At 38.4% G+C, this 17,434-nt stretch overlaps 1 protein-coding gene across 4 annotated transcripts in view; it reads right to left on the bottom strand.

Moving 5' to 3' along the window:
• Window positions 1–1,585: 1,585 nt before the first annotated feature.
• gal3st4 (galactose-3-O-sulfotransferase 4) overlaps window positions 1,586–17,434 on the bottom strand; it is a 28,607-nt gene continuing 12,758 nt past the window's right edge. The window contains exons 3-5 of one of the 4 annotated variants that reach the window (XR_010925350.1): window positions 13,682–13,982; window positions 8,950–10,761; window positions 1,586–8,723 (exon numbers count right to left, since the gene is read on the bottom strand). Coding sequence is in view for 3 of the 4 variants with exons in the window: in XM_067579591.1 (XP_067435692.1) it covers window positions 9,655–10,761; window positions 13,682–13,982 (1,408 nt within the window). In the remaining variant the exon portion in view is untranslated. Of the gene's footprint in view, window positions 10,762–13,681; window positions 13,983–17,434 lie in introns of all 4 variants that reach the window. The other 3 variants (XM_067579591.1, XM_067579590.1, XM_067579592.1) reach the window with 3 other exon arrangements.

The following is a 17,434-nucleotide window of genomic DNA, read 5'->3' as shown; positions in this document are numbered from 1 at the left end:
AATGCTTCAAAACAGTGAACCATTTTCAACACAATTGCCCCATATGATTTACTGCTTCAGAAAGCTTCATATCTCCCATCACTACTCTAAACTGCACTTTGGGGGTGCAGGGGTTGCGGACTGAAGCCGTGCACATCTCTGCTTTACCAGCAGCCTCAAGCCACCCCAGCCTTCTCGTTTTTCTACAGGTGGACTCCACCTACTCAAGAGAACAATATCAATTATCTCTTACAAAACACTCACAGGAACAGCAGTGTTAAATAACAATATATTATCAAAAAGAAATTCATTTAAGTTTACTTTACATGTTTTCTCTTAAAAAGAGTACTTTAAGAGCGAAATCCCCCCCAAAAGGCAAAACACCCCTCTCACTCTACCGCATTTGGTCTCTTCCCCCGGAACCCCTCTACTTAACCACGTGGACTGCTCCAGGTCGAGTTTGGCGTTTCCCGGACTGACAGGGAAAGAGAGAGCACAACAGAGAAGACAAAGGAAGCACAATTTAAACTCAGTAAACCGACTACTTTTAACACAACCGCAATGTCTCTTATTTTGCTTAACCACAACATTTTAAATGTGTGCATTGTACATGTCGATGTTAGCAAACACCTACACACTAGGTAAACAAGCTGTCGGGTAAAATTCTCCGACCAACAACGAGATTGAGAGGAGAGTGCTGCATGTATATGTGTGTGGCGTATGCGCCTAACTTTAAGGAACAGGGCTTCCATGTGACAGATATGTTTCAATGTTACAGTCTTTTTAGTGCCAAGTCCCCCTTTTTGTTACTATACGTCCAACGCAGCTCAACAAGGAAACAGTGGGAGTTTGATGCTGAAAACCTCCTTAACTATTCATATGGGCACCTGACCTATGTTTAAAGACAGCTTAAAAATTGTGAAAATGTACTTAATAATGTACAATGTATTAAATGTAAAAGTGATCATTAAGTACAATAGCCTTAATGATAACTTTTAATTAATTAATTAATTAATTAATTAATTATATTAAAAGTGATCATAATTATTATGCGTATTATTATATTAATACTGATGCATTACGTTTAAAGCAGAGGTTAATGTTCAGATTTCATAGTCTATTTTATAAAGTGTGTAGTTAACTGTATAACAGCAGCCTATATTATGAATTGATCATATGTTTTGCATGTAAATGATGAATCTGCAAAGTAACTACAGGGATCAAATAAATATGGTAGCATAAAAAGTAAAATATTTTCCTTTGAGATGTAGATAAGTATAAATAAAGAAAAAATGTAGTATTTAAGTGAAGTATAAAGTCACCTGAGTACATTTCCCAGACTGGGCAGAGCTCCCTCTTGAGCCATGTAGCTCTATTCCCCAACATCAGTATAAAGACTCCGATGTTACAAATTGCTTACCACATTATTTCAGGAGGTATTTAACCACTGAAAAACATATTCTTTAGTAAAAACTACATGTTTATGACTCATTGTACTATTGAATGACTTGATTTCAAGTTACTGATGCCATCAACAACTGTATCATCCAGCTGATGATAACTGAATGTTGGCTATCAACATGTGAAAATCAAGGAGACAAATGAGTGAAGTGAAAGAAATGTTGCTTTTATTCAGTACAAGAAAAAACAACTCAATGGATGCACAAAAAGAGCATGATCTGCTAAAAAAAACAAAAACAAAAATACGCAGTTTCAAGTAAAATCCACGCCAAGGTACACTGTTGCTTTCTGAATGAACTCTTGCAGTTCAAATTCAGTGAAATCTGTAACAAGTTAAATTAACTATCTCCTGTCAGTAGTAACCTGGGGTTGTGGAATTGTAGGACAGCGATGGGAACTGTTAAAATGAAGTGAGCGTGATAAAAGATGAATCATACTATGTACCAGAGCTTCTGCTCATTCTGTCCTCAAGACAAGACGTACCTTTTATACTCTGCATCATTCCTACACACTATGTAACATAAAACATGTTCACATATGAAAACTTTTATAATAGTAACAAGCTACAAAATAAGTCACAGTACCACATCAGTAAGAGTTCTTTAAACCAGATTTTGCCTGGAAGAATAAAAACAAAGATTAATAGTATGTTAGGAAGACAAGCATGAAAATTAAGCAGAGTTTTCACTTTATTTTCTGTTACCTATCACCAGAGAGTGAGTTTGTGGAGAAGTGTTTGTAGGGATGAAACATTGATGTGTGCACACAGCATGTATGGAACCACACTGTACACCATAGAAAACAAGTGGAGATGCTTCTGTATCTTCTAACTGTGACTTAGCGTCTCATAGTTATGAGAAAACTTTGTCATAATCACAATATCTCCATCTAATAATTAGAAGAAAATATAATCAAGAGAAAATATATTATAATTACAAGATCTGCAGCTCTCAATTACGAGATAAACATCCTGTGTTTATGAGACACCAATTATGATCTCCTTATTACAAGATATTGAGATGAGGAATAAGAATAAAGGGTCATAACTACAAGACAGCATTTCACTTTTTCTTTTTGTTGGGTGAAGGCAATACTCTTCTGTGGTTACTGATCCTTGTCTAAGCATTATCTTGAGATCAAGATGTAATGTATTGTTGTCTAGAGGTAACACACCCCTTTATTCTTCAGTTATCCCAATATTGTGATTTATTCACCATTTTGAGGAATCAAACCATTTTTTGATGATCATGATGTAATTACCTGATTATATTAAGATAACAACAGTTAGTAATAATGGTAATATGAATATTTCTATGATTTGTAGGCCTACTCTTTACCTCTTGATGAATGAATACTGATACTTAGGTCAGGAGGGAGAATACTTATTTATACAGACAGGGCTGGGCAACATGGTTGAAATCAATATCATAATATGTATACAAAAACAATCCCATATGAAATAATTGAATTAATTTTCAATGTACTGGATTATTCCACCATCATGTATTACACACACCCTTACCAACATGCAAAACAAAATCTTCAGTAATTCATTTTGTTAGATTTAATTACAGTTGGCTTAAATTCTAAATTTGTATGATGACATTTTGTAAAACAATAGCACTGTATGACCCTATCATCACGCTACAATCCCAGTGAAACTAAAAAATCGTCAAAACATCCACTATCACCCAGCTCTAGTTACTGAGCGACATTTATCATCACTATTTCAACCATGGGATGAGTGTGAGCAGATTCAATACTTTCTCATCAACATCAATAGTAAATTCCATCATACTGTGACATACCAACTCCTTCCCTCGCCACCGCTGATCTCCAAAGAGAATAAATCCTGATAAATACAATATGTACACATATCAGTTTGAATAATAAATACAGAAGGACCTTGGTCCATAATATGACTGCATCCTAAGGCATGAAACAAATCCTAGTGGTAGTGTTTCTGAGACATATTCTGTGCATCTGTGTCCTACAGTTCAGTAAGCAGAGCTGTCCGAGCACAGGTTTAGTCCAGTTCTTCACTGCAATACAAGCATGTAGGGCTTGTTTATATCGGCACAATAAATGTATGGCATTGGTGCAAACAATATCCCTCCTTCGAACAAACTGAACAAATACTGAACATACTGTTCTTATAGCTAAACACATAAAGTTTGTCCTAATGGTGGGACTAGAGGAAAGATCACAGGGTCACTTAAATAAAAAAAACTGGGAGCATGTTGTCATGTTGTATCCACACCTGACGTTTTGTGAAAAAAAAAGCTTGACTGTCCAACATGCTGATTTTTCATGAGCGTGCAATGTTGCCATTAGAATTTTATATTCTTACATGCATGTAGACAAATGGAAATTCTGACCTGCTGGTGTCTCTGGAGGGAAGGTCGGAGCTTCACCAAAACTATGATTAATTAATTAATAAGCATTACACACACATGTTGTGGAAATTGGCCACTTTCTTCCATATCTTGCATTAGAGCCTGACCAAAGCATCGAGATCACAGATATATTGTTGATTTGTCTGATACGTAATGTCAGTACAGAAATGCCAAAGATTACTTTTTTTAACTGAACAATGTCATAATAGTCTATAACCAAAATATAAGAAATCCTTATCAATAATGTTTATGTTCTATGTTTAAGTCAGAAAAACTGTAAAAAAAAAAAAAAAAAAAAAAATCCCCTGGAATCTTGGCATCTCAGTCAATGAGCAGCTCATTAAAAAAATTGACATTAACGTAACTGATACAAACCCACTAGATGGTAACAACTTATAAGGTGGGATACAGGATGTCCAGGCAGTGCAAAGTAATAAAAAATACTAATTACTCTGATCAAGAAAGGTCCCTTCAAAGTCAATACAAGATACTGTATATTAAGGAGACTACCGACATGCACACTGTAGTCTGTGTGAGGAAAGGAGGGATTGTGTGCAGTTTTTGATTTGATATAATTTGTATTGACTTTAAGAGAAGAGAGCTTTCTGGGTCAGAGTTATTTGTCCTGTAACAAATTTATTCTGCTGAACAACCGAAATGTTACCAGGAGAAGGCCATGCAGGACTGTGATACATAGTCTGACGATCCTGGATCGGGGCTAAGTATTGGTCAGGCTCTATTTTGCAAAGGTCACTGTAATGATACATAGTTGTAACTGAAGGAAATTTCAAGACTGCAAGTCTGAGTTTCAGATTTTGTGAAATAAATATAATGCAGTCGTTGCTGGAAGGTAAGAAAATGTAAACACTGGTATGTCCCTTTACTGTTAAAGCTTAATTAATTCTTTATCAGCCCTTTGACTCAATGTCTAAACCAGATGACTGTAAAAGCTGATTAGCAATCTCCTGTCACCATAGGAAACAGAGGAAGTATCCACTCTGAACACAATGCAGTACACCCAATCCCCCCAAAGGGCCATGTGCTGCAAGGTGACACCATTCACTCTGCACAGGATGGAGAACTCACTCTACTGTTCAGTGGAATATTGGATATTTTACACACAATCAGAGCTCCAACACACTTCAAACTGTTTCCAGACTTTCTTTCCATACCTGCACCTGAACACTCTGACCAGCCTGTGCATATATTCAGTTGGCAATATGAATATATTGTCAAGTGTAGCTGCATAAGATGTCGATGTATGTGTACTATGACTCGGCCTCAGCATTTTTCACAAATTGCCTAAAATTTCAGGCTTGCTTAATACCTTTTATTATTGCTGATGTTGGCTAATATGTTCTTACATGTGCGCAAAGAGAAACTGTGTGGCATTTACACTTATTGTAATCAATATTTTGTAAATTGTAAATTCATTTCCATGGAGAATTTTCCGTTGTGATTGGTCAGAGGATGTGCATTATTTTCAGATATCACCATTCAACAGCATTTTTTCCAATGTTGGTGAAGGAAAGCGTGAGCTGTGCCAAAATATGAATAAATACTTGAGCTCTGTCAAATTGCTGTTCACTCCAAGCCATGCAGTGAAAAATAACACACTCCATGGAGTGTTTCCTTTTTATTTATTTATTTTTTTAACACGTACTGGCTATATGAAGGCAAGAAGAATAACATCTGTTCCACTTCAGACACCTACTTGTAAAATATTTATATAGTCTATACATTATTAATTATATTATTATTATTATTATTATTCTTTATTATATAAGACTTTGCAATGGCAAAGTATGATGGCTGTACCAAAAATGAGACCAGTGTTTAAACAGTACGCACTGCAGGAAAGACTTGTGTTGTACTGACTGACAGCTCGAAGTGAAAACCACAACTGACGGTGGAAGTACTCTGACTGCTCACACACCAACCAGTTTGTCTGCTCTCCATCCCACAGTATCAAGCAAGGTACCTGCCTGAGTTTTCTGTGTGTGCTCTGTTTTCCTCACACACCACCTGACAACCAGTAAATATAGGTACCTATAGCTTACATGGCATTCAGTGTGGGATGTGCTAATTTCTGTTACAGCTATCATTTACATTTAGAATTGTCAATTATTTCCATGTTACAGAGCCTAAAGAGAACCACATCAGACGACATACTGACTTTGATCAGATTGAGATATAAATGAGGAGGTTTTACTTGATTTCAAATGTAGTGAGTCACTTTGCTTTGGGAACCATAAAATCTCTCCAGAGCCTCTTTAAAGCCCTCAGTGTAAACATGGAACTGCACCTGCTCGTAAAATGCTTCAAAAATGCAGTCAACCAGTGCGACTTTGTGACTCACATATGTGTTATATTTTTCTATTTGTTTTTGCACAAAGACTGAGCTCTCAACAAAAGCTGTCTTGAAAAAGCAGCCAGACAGTGTCAGCATGCACACACATTGTTTGCACACAAATTACAGAACTGTGTTATTGGATTGTAGGTGCACATGACTATGGATAGAGATACGAAAGGGGAGAGATGTTGTTTTGTTATATATGTCGTAAACAAAGATGATTAGATTCCACTGGAAACATCACGCAGCAGGATGTTAATGACTAAATATCCCCAGCACTGTGACAAGGAAGCGGCACCACTCAGGGCGCATAAACAGATCCCTATAATAGAACACATGACTCGCTCAGATAAACACATCTAACGCTGCATTCCAGAGATGGTGGAGATTCAGTTTCCTACTCCAAGCTGAAGAAAGCAGGGTGGAGGTGGAGAGCAGGAATCAAAGAAATTGTGTTCAATTGGAGGAACATCAGGACTAACAGCACCACCAGTCTGAGACAGTGATGCCCAACATTTCAACCATGGTCTCATTTGTTACAGCACTTCTGACTATCTCTCGAAATGTAGTCACTGATCAATTTGTCAATTACTTGATTAGTTTATTGGCAAAAAATGTATCTGCAACAATTTTGATAACTGATTAAATCATTTTTCAAGTAATTCTAGCTTCTCAAATGTGATAAATTGCTGTTTTTCCTTGTCTTAACATTACAGTAAATTGAATATTCATGGCCTTTGGACTGTTAGACAAAACAAGAAATTGTGCATTTCACAGTTTTCTGATGTTTTATAGACCAAATAATTAATTGATTAATTGATTAGGAAGATAATCGTTACTTGCAGATCTGATTTAATTTCAGGTGAGCATGTCAAAGGTGTGCTTAGTTATCAGTTACAAGTACCCAGCTCTTTTGAAGCTTTTATGTGCCCAAAGCTGTGAAATTTAAGAGTGACAGGTGGCATTTGCTTGTTTTAAGTTTAAATTATGTTAAAAATATGGGTTGTATTTTTGACATAATTAGTTCCAAATTTTGTATGTTTTATTGGTCTTAATTTTAGCGCATCACTTATGATCTGCTTTTATTTACAAGTTAATCAATTGTATTTATATTGTTTTTTTAAGCTCCTTGAACAACAATAACAGAAAAAAGTCATTTTCTGTGTTAGTACTGTATGTCATCTGCTGTGTCTGTCTAGTTTGCCCTGTGAGCATTAACAAAGTTATCTTAACTAGGCTCAAGTTCAAAGATACGCTTTGTGATTTTGTTTACTCACTCAGTGATCTGGGAGGAACTCTGGGGAGTTGAGGACAAAATTTCTTGAAGATGCAGCTGCTTTGAGATGTACTTTCAGCCCACATTGATGAACTGTATTTTTAATACCTGACATCATAACAAAGAAGTGGATCTCCATGGGAACAGCTCTGCATGTGGATACATTCCATCTACTTTATCAGATAGTGGAAGGAAGGAATGTTATTTACCAGTCTCCTAGTAAATATCAAGCAGCTGAGAACAGAAGTAGGCCTCAGATGATTTTCCCCTCTTGTATTATTAAGAGATATTCAACAAGCTGTTCAGACTAGTGGGGGCTCAATACTGACTTTGAAGCTGAACTAAGTTTGTTTACAAGAGTACCTTTATCCTGCAAGTACCAGCCAATGCTGAGTTTACAGAACATATCAGCAATGGAACATTAATGCAGTATACATACTCTAACCCCAGTTTGTGCCACTCATGTGTTACCATAACCTGACGTGCCAAATGGTTTGTTACACAGAACCTTCTGAGAAGTCATCCTTGGAAACTGTTCAGAAAAGGGCAGGCACTTTAAAAAAAAAAAAAAAAAAAAACTTGGCAGGTGATTGGATGAACTATCACTGGCTATCACTGTTCATCACACTAACTTCTCACTGTCATCACTCCTAAACCACACCCATAGCTGCCAGTAGTTTCACATAGGACAGTGATTGGTCCGAACTGTCTGAACTGTTGGTTCAGCCACAAGCACACTTGAACCACCTGACGAGATGGATTCTCGCGTGATCTCATGAATCCAGCTGCCTCGCAAGGTTAAGTGTTACCATGGCATTAGTCACATAGCTGAGTGTGTGCTGTTCTGAAAAATGCTCCGACAATCTTTGAAAAACCCAGAAGGTGCTTAAACACTTGCAATCATCTCAAAGACTCCTCTGAACTTATGAAAGAAAAAATGTCCTTTATGATAAAAAAATCATGGAGAAGGAGGAGGCATCTGCACTGTGACTCACTCTCCCTCGCTGCCTTCGCTGCCTCCGTTTCTACTCCCCCCCCCCACCACCAGGGAAAAACTATATATATATATATATACACAAATATTTGATTACTGATTTTGCTGTTCAAATATCATGGCAACGAACAAAGCTTCAAAACATTCGGTACAGCCCTAGAAATAGCACACCTCTTTGCTCATTTTATACAGTATATACAAGATAAACTCTGTCTTGGAACTCCCTGCCCTAAGATATCAGAGACTCAGTATCCCTCACTGTTTCTCACTCCCGCTCCCCCCCCCATCCATCCTTGTGTGTCTGTCTTATGTTTGTCTGCTGTTTGTCTCACTAACACCGCCCCTTAGTGTATAGTGTATAGTGTAAAGCAATTAAAGTATATTATGTATAAAGTATTATTAATGCATTATTTTGCATTAAATATAAAGTGACTCAAAGGAACAACAATTTCTAAAAAAAAAGGATGACTGAATAAATACTTTTTAAAACTTTTGTACATGTTGTACTAATTGAGCTGGAACATGTGACATTTCTGGCTATCAACTCTGTTTTGATGAAGAAAAAACATTTTTAAATCTTTTTTTGTTGTGCAGCAGACAAAATATTTATTTATCCAGAGTCTGAGGATTATGGTAATACCTTTAAAACATGGGTTATCTTTTTAAAGGCCTGTGTTTTCAAAGATTAGCTTCAAGAAAATCAGATGTGTTTGACTTGGACTGCATGAGAGACACAAACTGTGACTATAAGTATCTTTAATTTGAGAAGTTTCAAGCATGTGCGCCAATGTCAACATGAAAAGTGGAACTCTTATAGTACTCGTGAACCAGGAATAAAACAGGCTTGTGTGCCCACCGTCACACATCACTGTGTAATAAACTGCAGCAGAAGCACCTGCCAACACTTCAGGAGTGTTTTACCATACCAAAAACAAAGTGGTCCTCTCACTTTATGACACAAAACCTACCATCATCTTTCAGCTTGTTACTGCAGCCATGAAAGCATCCCAGGCGCTCAGAGGTCAAAGGGCAAGTCCACGAGAATTACACTAACTAAAAGCAGAGACAGTTTTTAAGAAAACAAGCAAATGACCAAAAAAGTGGAAGTGCAAAGGAGGAGCTTTTTGTTTTCTCGGCTCAGTTTTCAGTTTCATTAGTCAAAGGTACCATATTTAGGGACAAGACTCACCTCAAACTATCTCAACCTTCCTTTTTCTTGCACTCGTATCAAAGTCTGGTTGTTCCTCATTAAATGGCTTCCATCCCAGTCTCTCTCCCCCTTCTCCACCGTCCTCCCCCCTCCCTCTACCCCCACCTGCCTCTCTCCTCCTGTCCTGGACGAGTCTTGTCTCAGAAAAGAGCCACCGGCTGCTATCATGAGTCCCTGGCTCTGTTGGCCTGGCTGGGCTTGGATCGGCTGAGCCCGTGGGAACTGTTTAACATCCAGTACATCTTTGTACTGGATCTCAGGTCTGATCATCCTCAGACAGGCCATCCTGGTGGTGTTGTCCAGCCCTGGCTGGAGCTCATAGCCAAGGATCTTCACTAATCCGCTCTGGAATGGCCGGATGGTTTTGTCTCGGATCCGGTGGGCCTCCACAGGCTTCCCGCCATCCCTCAGACAAACCCGGGCCAGATCGTCCCGTCGCATCCTGAGAAGAGCCACTTCCTGCTCCATCTGGGTGTGACCGAACCTGTCAATTTCCTCCCAGAAGGTCCGGTTAAAGGCTTTGTATAAATACCAGTCTAAGGCATTCCACTGCCGCAGCTTTTCCCGCTGTTCCTCCGTTAGTGACAGATTGGGCGGTGTCTTGGCTTGTGAGCGTCCACCTCTAACGTTGACACCAGCCACTGCTGCCGCTTTGCCCATCCAGCTCCCACTCATCCCTCCTATGCTGCTGGGCTTCTGCTGCCGAGCGTTGAGACTAAATGAGACAACAGCATCCAGCGGCCAGCAGAGGGCGTGTCTCAGCAGGATCATGGACTGGTCAAAGTACTCTGATATCAGAATCAGCTTAAAAGCCTGGTGGATCATGGCCTCACCGCGCTGAGCCAGAGCCACTGAGAAGTTAGCATTGTGGTCCATGCCAAAGTCAAACCACAGCAGGTTGCGTGCATAGTGGTTGTTGCGGAGACGAGGATCATAGTATTTCCTGGGGTCATCAGCAAAATCGCCCAAGCCTTTGGCTTTCCGAAAGGCAGGTGCCACTTCTTTGTAATAGGCAAAGGAGGACTCAGCCAGAGCAACCGGGTCTCTGATGATGGAGAAGTAGAACGTGTCTGCAGGCATCACCTTCTCCACCTAACAGACAGAAGAAGACAAACTCTTTTGCAAACAGTAGTAATATACAATGCCTGAAATGAGACATTTTCATTTCTCAAACATATCTGTGAAATAATAAGAAAATAAATGTGTAAATATAAAGAGAAATAAATAAATGAATGAATTAATTGGTAAATATAAAGAGAAATAACAAAATATAAAAGAATAATTATTAGCATTTTCACATATTTTCACATTTATGTGCCTACTTATTATTTGTTTATGTATTTACTTTTATATAGCTTTGTTTACTTTTATCCCTTTATTTTTCTTATTTCTTTTCCCTGTTGTGTTTGCTTTTCCTTTTCCATTGTTCTTTCTTTCTCTTATTGTTTTTGCTTTTCCCTATTGCTTTTGACATGCCTTGTGCTAGGATTGCCAAGGTGTCCATGCTTGCTTAGTCCATCAGTTAAGTAGCTGCTACGACACAAGCATTGACCACTGGGGATCAGCAATTCTGGGATGTGGGATCAGCAAACACACCTTGAGCAGCACGTTTCTGTGAATCTCTTGTGCGTGGGTGTGCAATTTGAATCCTGTAGTAATTTTGAATGGAAATTACGGTACAGACAGACAATAACAGAATGTAAATACATTGAATCACAGTATAATGAAATTCTAAAGGATTTTTGGACCTTTAATGATGTGCTCAAGAGCAATAAGTGTAAAAACTGCAAATGCTGCTCTACATTAAAACCCATCATTTAACCACCTTATCGACCAGATATTTCATGATAAATGGACTAAGTATTTTATCAGCATTACAGTGGCCCCACAAGTCCCAGGTTGACTAGGTCAGTTAGTTATAGTAATTTGATAAACTGCAAATTAATTCAGGAATTTACACCACTAACGTACAATACCTGTTGAGGAGGTGAGTTTGTCAGTTCACATATCATCACTTTTTGGCGTGCTGAGACAGCAGGTGTGCCATCAAAGTAATACAATATTATTACTTTCCTAACCTTCATCCAAAGACATTTAATATTGCTTCATTAGAAGACTTATGATCCCCTCTCTCACACTTGCTCAATTCAGAATGTATTGACAGTAGAAAAGAACAATTATTATTATAGGGAAATTTAGTAATTATAGTTGGTAAATTCATCGTATTTGGCTACCCCTTTTCTGGAGCATGAAGGAAAGGAAGACTTAACCCTATAATTTTATGTATCTATGTATTTGTGGAAGTACATAAATACACAGTGTGTGGAATGAAGCTATGAATAGAAAACATAACATGTATTATGTTATTCAAAATCCCCTTTCCCCTTTCATGCAGAAATTAATCTAAAAACCGGTGAATATTAAGTTTTTACAACAATTTAATTCTTGATAAACATAAAAGTCACTCACTGTCAGCAATTAAACAATGGACTATATCATGATGACATCCCAGGGATGTCAGGCACTCGTCGTTGTCATCTTGTCCTCCATTATTTTTGTTATTAAAACAACATTCTTGCTATGTTATGCTGCTGAAACTGAAATGTGAGGCTGCCAAACCACTGTCAGGTTGCAAAACAATCTCCAAGCAATTAAAAGCTGCTCAGTGCATGATCCGACTAGTCTTCATTATTTATCAGATTCCTCATTTTGTATTACAGTGAAGTGGTAGAGTGGGACTATGACTGGCCCACCAACATCCACCCCTATCACAAGAATCATGTAGTAAACAGAGATTAATGAACTATAATGATTTATGGAACAAAAAATGGAATATTTGGGCCTTTGCATGAATGTTTTCTCATTTTTCTCCTATATTTCTTCTTGCACAATGCGATGGGAGGAAAACAGGAAAATCCTGCGTGGGATTCAACAAACTCTCCTAACTGCTTGGACTTGTCGTAAATCACTTGTGTCAGCCTGATGAATGCCACCTTTTCATGAGGAGGTGCGTGTTCGTGGGATGTGATCACAAAAAGCATAATCCACCCCCCTAAAATTGCCATATAAGGCTCCATGATCCACTCCGTTTTTGGGCAAGTTTCAATCACAAAAAAGCTCTCAAAAGGTAAAAACACTGCACAGCTTCGAGTCCTGCTTTTAGAAATCAGAAGACAAACACAGAACAAATTTAGGAGAGACAGTAGAAGACCTAAAACAAATAGAAAATGTGAATCCAGCTAACATCATCGGAGCAGCTCTTCGCTGTGACAGAAAAATAAAGAGGGAATGATTTGACGTCAAGTTAGATGCTAAAAAACATCTTTCTAAAGCAAAGCGCTCTGTGATGGGAGGCAGTCATGTGACAGTCACAGAGATAGAGAGGAGAGAATAATATAGACTACAGGCAAAATCATAAAATCTAAAAAAGCCTTTTAAATAAATTGCCAGCCATGGTGATGAAAATATGGTGAACAGAATATAAATTTTGTTTGTATAAAGTTTGTTTTAATTATATATTTATTTTTTTTGTTAATTTCAGTATTATATGTAAACTCCAAATTAATTCAGCATTATAATTTTAATTCAAATGAGCGTTTGAATTTGACAAGGATGTGAAGAAAGCGGTGTTTCTTTTGACATGATTAAACATGTAAAAATTTACGCAAGAGGAAATGATCTCATGTTGCAAGTCACAGCTTGCATGTTGCAGTTTTAATGAAACCGGCCCCAGTTCCTCTCTGGCTGTTGTCTGCAGGATTACTGCTGCTAAATATACAATTATTTGAAGCATTTGGATACTTCTACTTTATGTGAGAAAGATGACAGCCCCACAGAACCAGCACACTCTCCCTCATGCTCTCTCTCTCTCTCTGGCGTTTTCTTTTTTCCCCATTGAGCCCTTGGCACAATTTGTGTAGCTGCAGTGTATCCACATGACTACAGAATATCCCATCATCATTGTGTCAAGCTTATATCCCCCCTACCCCCTCTTCTCTTCTGATTAACTCACCTCTGGCTTATTAAATCTCATGTGATTGCCCATGATGTGGAACTCCATGGCTCTCGGACCTCGGTAACCTTTGACCCTGTGAGCGTTGAAGGGCAGCGGGTAGCCCAGCTGGTAGCCCAGTGGTAGGGCAAAGTAGAGGTTGCGCTCCTCTCCAAAGCGGTACAGCATGTTGAGCACAGTGCTGCTGGCTGTCTTGTGGGTCTTGAGGAACATGATGTGGGTGTGGGGCTGACAGGAGCCCAGAGAAGGCCCCTGAGCATCAGGGGACGAGAAGATGGAGCGAGCAGCTGGCTGGACACTGCTGGAGGACAGATGGAAGGAAAATTTTACCTTTGTGTTCAAACCTCAATTTATATAAACCCCATTTATACAAATGCGTGTCATCTGGCAAATTACAAATTACGATCAAATTGTTTATTAAGCTTTTCATAATAATGGTAGTATACCAAAATTGCTGCATTGTAATAAACCAATCCTAAAATCACCTATAATTTCATGGTAATTTATGATAAATAATGTTATGATGATATATAAAAACATTTTACTAAAGTTTCAAACTACTACTTAAAATGTCAATCATTAAGCTTTAAACTCAATAAATGTTTTACTTCCATCCTGTCTTTTACTGCATTGTCTTTGACTGATGATCCTAATTTCGCTGATCAGTTCTAGCCTTGTTTTTAGGAGAATTATCTTTAAATAAAAACTTTTTTTTTCTTCACCAAAAGACACAAGAAGACTTCTTTTCAGCCCTGAGTAGTGTCTGCAGGCCTCCTCACAGGCACCCCCAACAACTTCCACCATGGGCCTTAGAGGCTAAAGCCAGAGCAAAACAAAGTCTGCAAATCACTCACTGGGAGCTGGAGTCAATCCCAGCTCACACTGGGTGAGGGGCAGGTATGCAATGGACATGTCATCGGTCTACCACAGTCTCCAGTTAACCTAACTGCTTGCCTTTGGGCTGTGGGAGGGCACCCAAGCACCTGGAGGAGACCCACGCAGACACAGGGAGAAGATATAAACTTCATACAGAAAGGCTCCAGATGACCAGCAGGTTTGACCCCCATAACTTCTTTCTGCGTGTATTTAGGGGACAGTGCTAACCACAAGAAAGCGGTCAAGTTTTGTCGACTGATGAATGGTAAATGGACTGTACTTGTATAGCACCCATTCACACACACATTCATACGCTGAATTGGTACAGGGGCTACCATGCAAGGTCCCAACCTGCCCAACAGAGGAAACTAACCATTCACACACATTCACACACTGATGGCACAGCCATCAGGAGCAATTTGGGGTTCAGTATCTTGCCCAAGGACACTTCAACATGCGGAGTGGAGGAGCCGGGAATTGAACTGCCAATTTTCCGATTAGTGGACGACCCCCTACTAGCCCACAAACTATATTTGGAAGATCAACTTCCTTCAAATTCCTTCACGTTCTGCTGTGGCTGCAGATGGATATACTTGGGGATGACGGCTTGCGGGACACGCCACCTCAATCGTACCATGGCCTGATGGAGGTTTGGAGCTGTCACAGCTGTCAATCATGATGTCACACCCCTTTTTATATATTGTCAAATAACTTATTAAAAACGAACTTATCAGAAAAATTACTATTTGAACAAACATCAGCGTGATAAGGATGACCTTAAATGACAGAGAGCATCTTTGGGAAAAATATATTTATTTGACGTGTACTTTGATTGTTTTAGTTTCACACATCACATCCGCTAACATGGAGGGGGCCAGATTTATGACCATACCGCAGCCAGCCACCAGGGGGCGATGGATATGTTTTTGCTTCACTTTTAGAGCTGTGATGATGTCCATATATACAGTATATACAGTCAATGGTGCTAACATGATAGTAATATGGTGAATAAGTATAAGGACTCTTTCTGTGTTCGTTTTCTGCTCAATTTCCCTGTGAAGGACATGAAACTCAACACATCCTGCAGATGTTTCTCATTAAAAGTCTCATTAAGGGCCTCAAAATCGTGTCAGCATAAAAAATACAGTTTTCTTTTAGGTCGGTGTGCATGCAACAGAAGCCTGGTTTTATGCTCTGGCTGTGAACAACACCACATGAATGCTCTCAACAGGCAGAGAGACTGCAACCTGAACCTCCCTTAGGGCCCTTGGACCCAGATGTTTATAGGATACAGTGAATGAGCTAGATGGTAAGCTTTGTAGAGGCCCTGGATGTGGGTGTACTGGTATCTTTGAGAGAATAGCTTTGACTTGAAAACAGTAACACCATTTTTGTTAAACTTATTCCTTAGACATGAGTCTACTTCAGGTTAATAACTGACTTTAGTATTTTCACGATGTTTAGGTTGAAAAACTCAGAAAGAGGGTTATGGTTAGAATGGGTAACAGTGTTTTAGTGTTATTGGTTGATACCTTACTTTGGGAGCAAAGTAATGGTTAAATTAAAAATATTGAATTACAAAACCCAAACTTCTTAAATGTGTCGGTGCTCTATGTTATCTTAACATCTTAAAATCATCAAAATGGTTGTACAAAATCTTTGCTTAAACAAAGTAGTATATTGAATTAGCAAAATCCTGATTAAATCAGGGGCTGTTCGAGAATAAGTCAACAAGATCATGAATCTCACCAAACATGTGATGCCCTTTTTCGATACTTGAGAGTTTTAATACTATGGACACGTTTGGTTTGGATACCCAGCTGTGACTGTGTGCATTCAGCGGTGGAGAGTAACTAAGTACATTTACTCAAGTACTGCACTTAAGTACAATTTTGAGATACTTGTACATTACTTGAGTTTTTCCATTTGATGCTGCTTTATACTTCCAGTCCACTACATTTCAGAGGGAAATATTGTACTTTCTACTCCACTACATTTATTTCACAGCTTTAGTTACTTTCCAGATGAAGATTTGATACAATGGATAATATAACAAGCTTTTAAAAGACAACGCATTGTTAAAGATGAAACCAGTGGTTTCCAACCTTTTTGGCTTTTGATGTCTTACAAAAAACAGTGTGTAGTCAGGGTCACATTTCAGATGTCTATGAGTTGTTAACAGCTCCACCAAATAGTGATTTTTACCTCTAAACTTCTCACATGGTTTCATTTCAATAAATGATCCACTATTTCACCAAAATCAAAGATTAGAGAAAAACTGAAAACAGATTTGTGTACCAGAACTTTGTTTTTTCTTCTTTCCTGTCCCATTAATCATCTCACAACCCCTCAGATTTATCTGGTGACCCTTTGGAGGGGCCCAACCCCTAGGTTGGGAACCACCGGACTAAACTAGCTAATAGTATATAAAAGTAGTTCAAACTAGTTTTATCTTCAGCAGCTAAAACAGTAACATGCTGCTTACACACCTATACTTTTTAATGTTTTAATAATTTTAATAGATTAATCTTTTTAATAGATTAATAATCTAATGTGATATATAATAATACATCAGTAAGAGGGACCAAACCACTACTTTTACTTCAATACTGCTAATACTTTTACTTAAATAGGATTTTTCATGCAGGATTTTCACTTGTAATGCAGTATTTTTACATTGCTGTATTAGTACTTTTACCTAAGTAAAGGATCTGAGTACTTCTCCACTGCTGTGTTTGTATTAGTGGCACTAGAGCACACTAGAAGCAGGAGCAGAGAAATATTGTCATCTTCCTAAAATAATGGCCATTTTTTTCAACTCATTTTTTTCAGGTTTCTCAGAAAACACAAAAAAATCATCATGGTGTGCATGCACCC

This window comes from Thunnus thynnus, chromosome 22 (assembly GCF_963924715.1).
Source record: "Thunnus thynnus chromosome 22, fThuThy2.1, whole genome shotgun sequence".
NCBI lineage: Eukaryota > Metazoa > Chordata > Actinopteri > Scombriformes > Scombridae > Thunnus > Thunnus thynnus.
The sequence above is the reverse complement of the archived record's forward strand: the minus strand, read 5'-3'. Positions and strand labels throughout refer to the sequence as shown.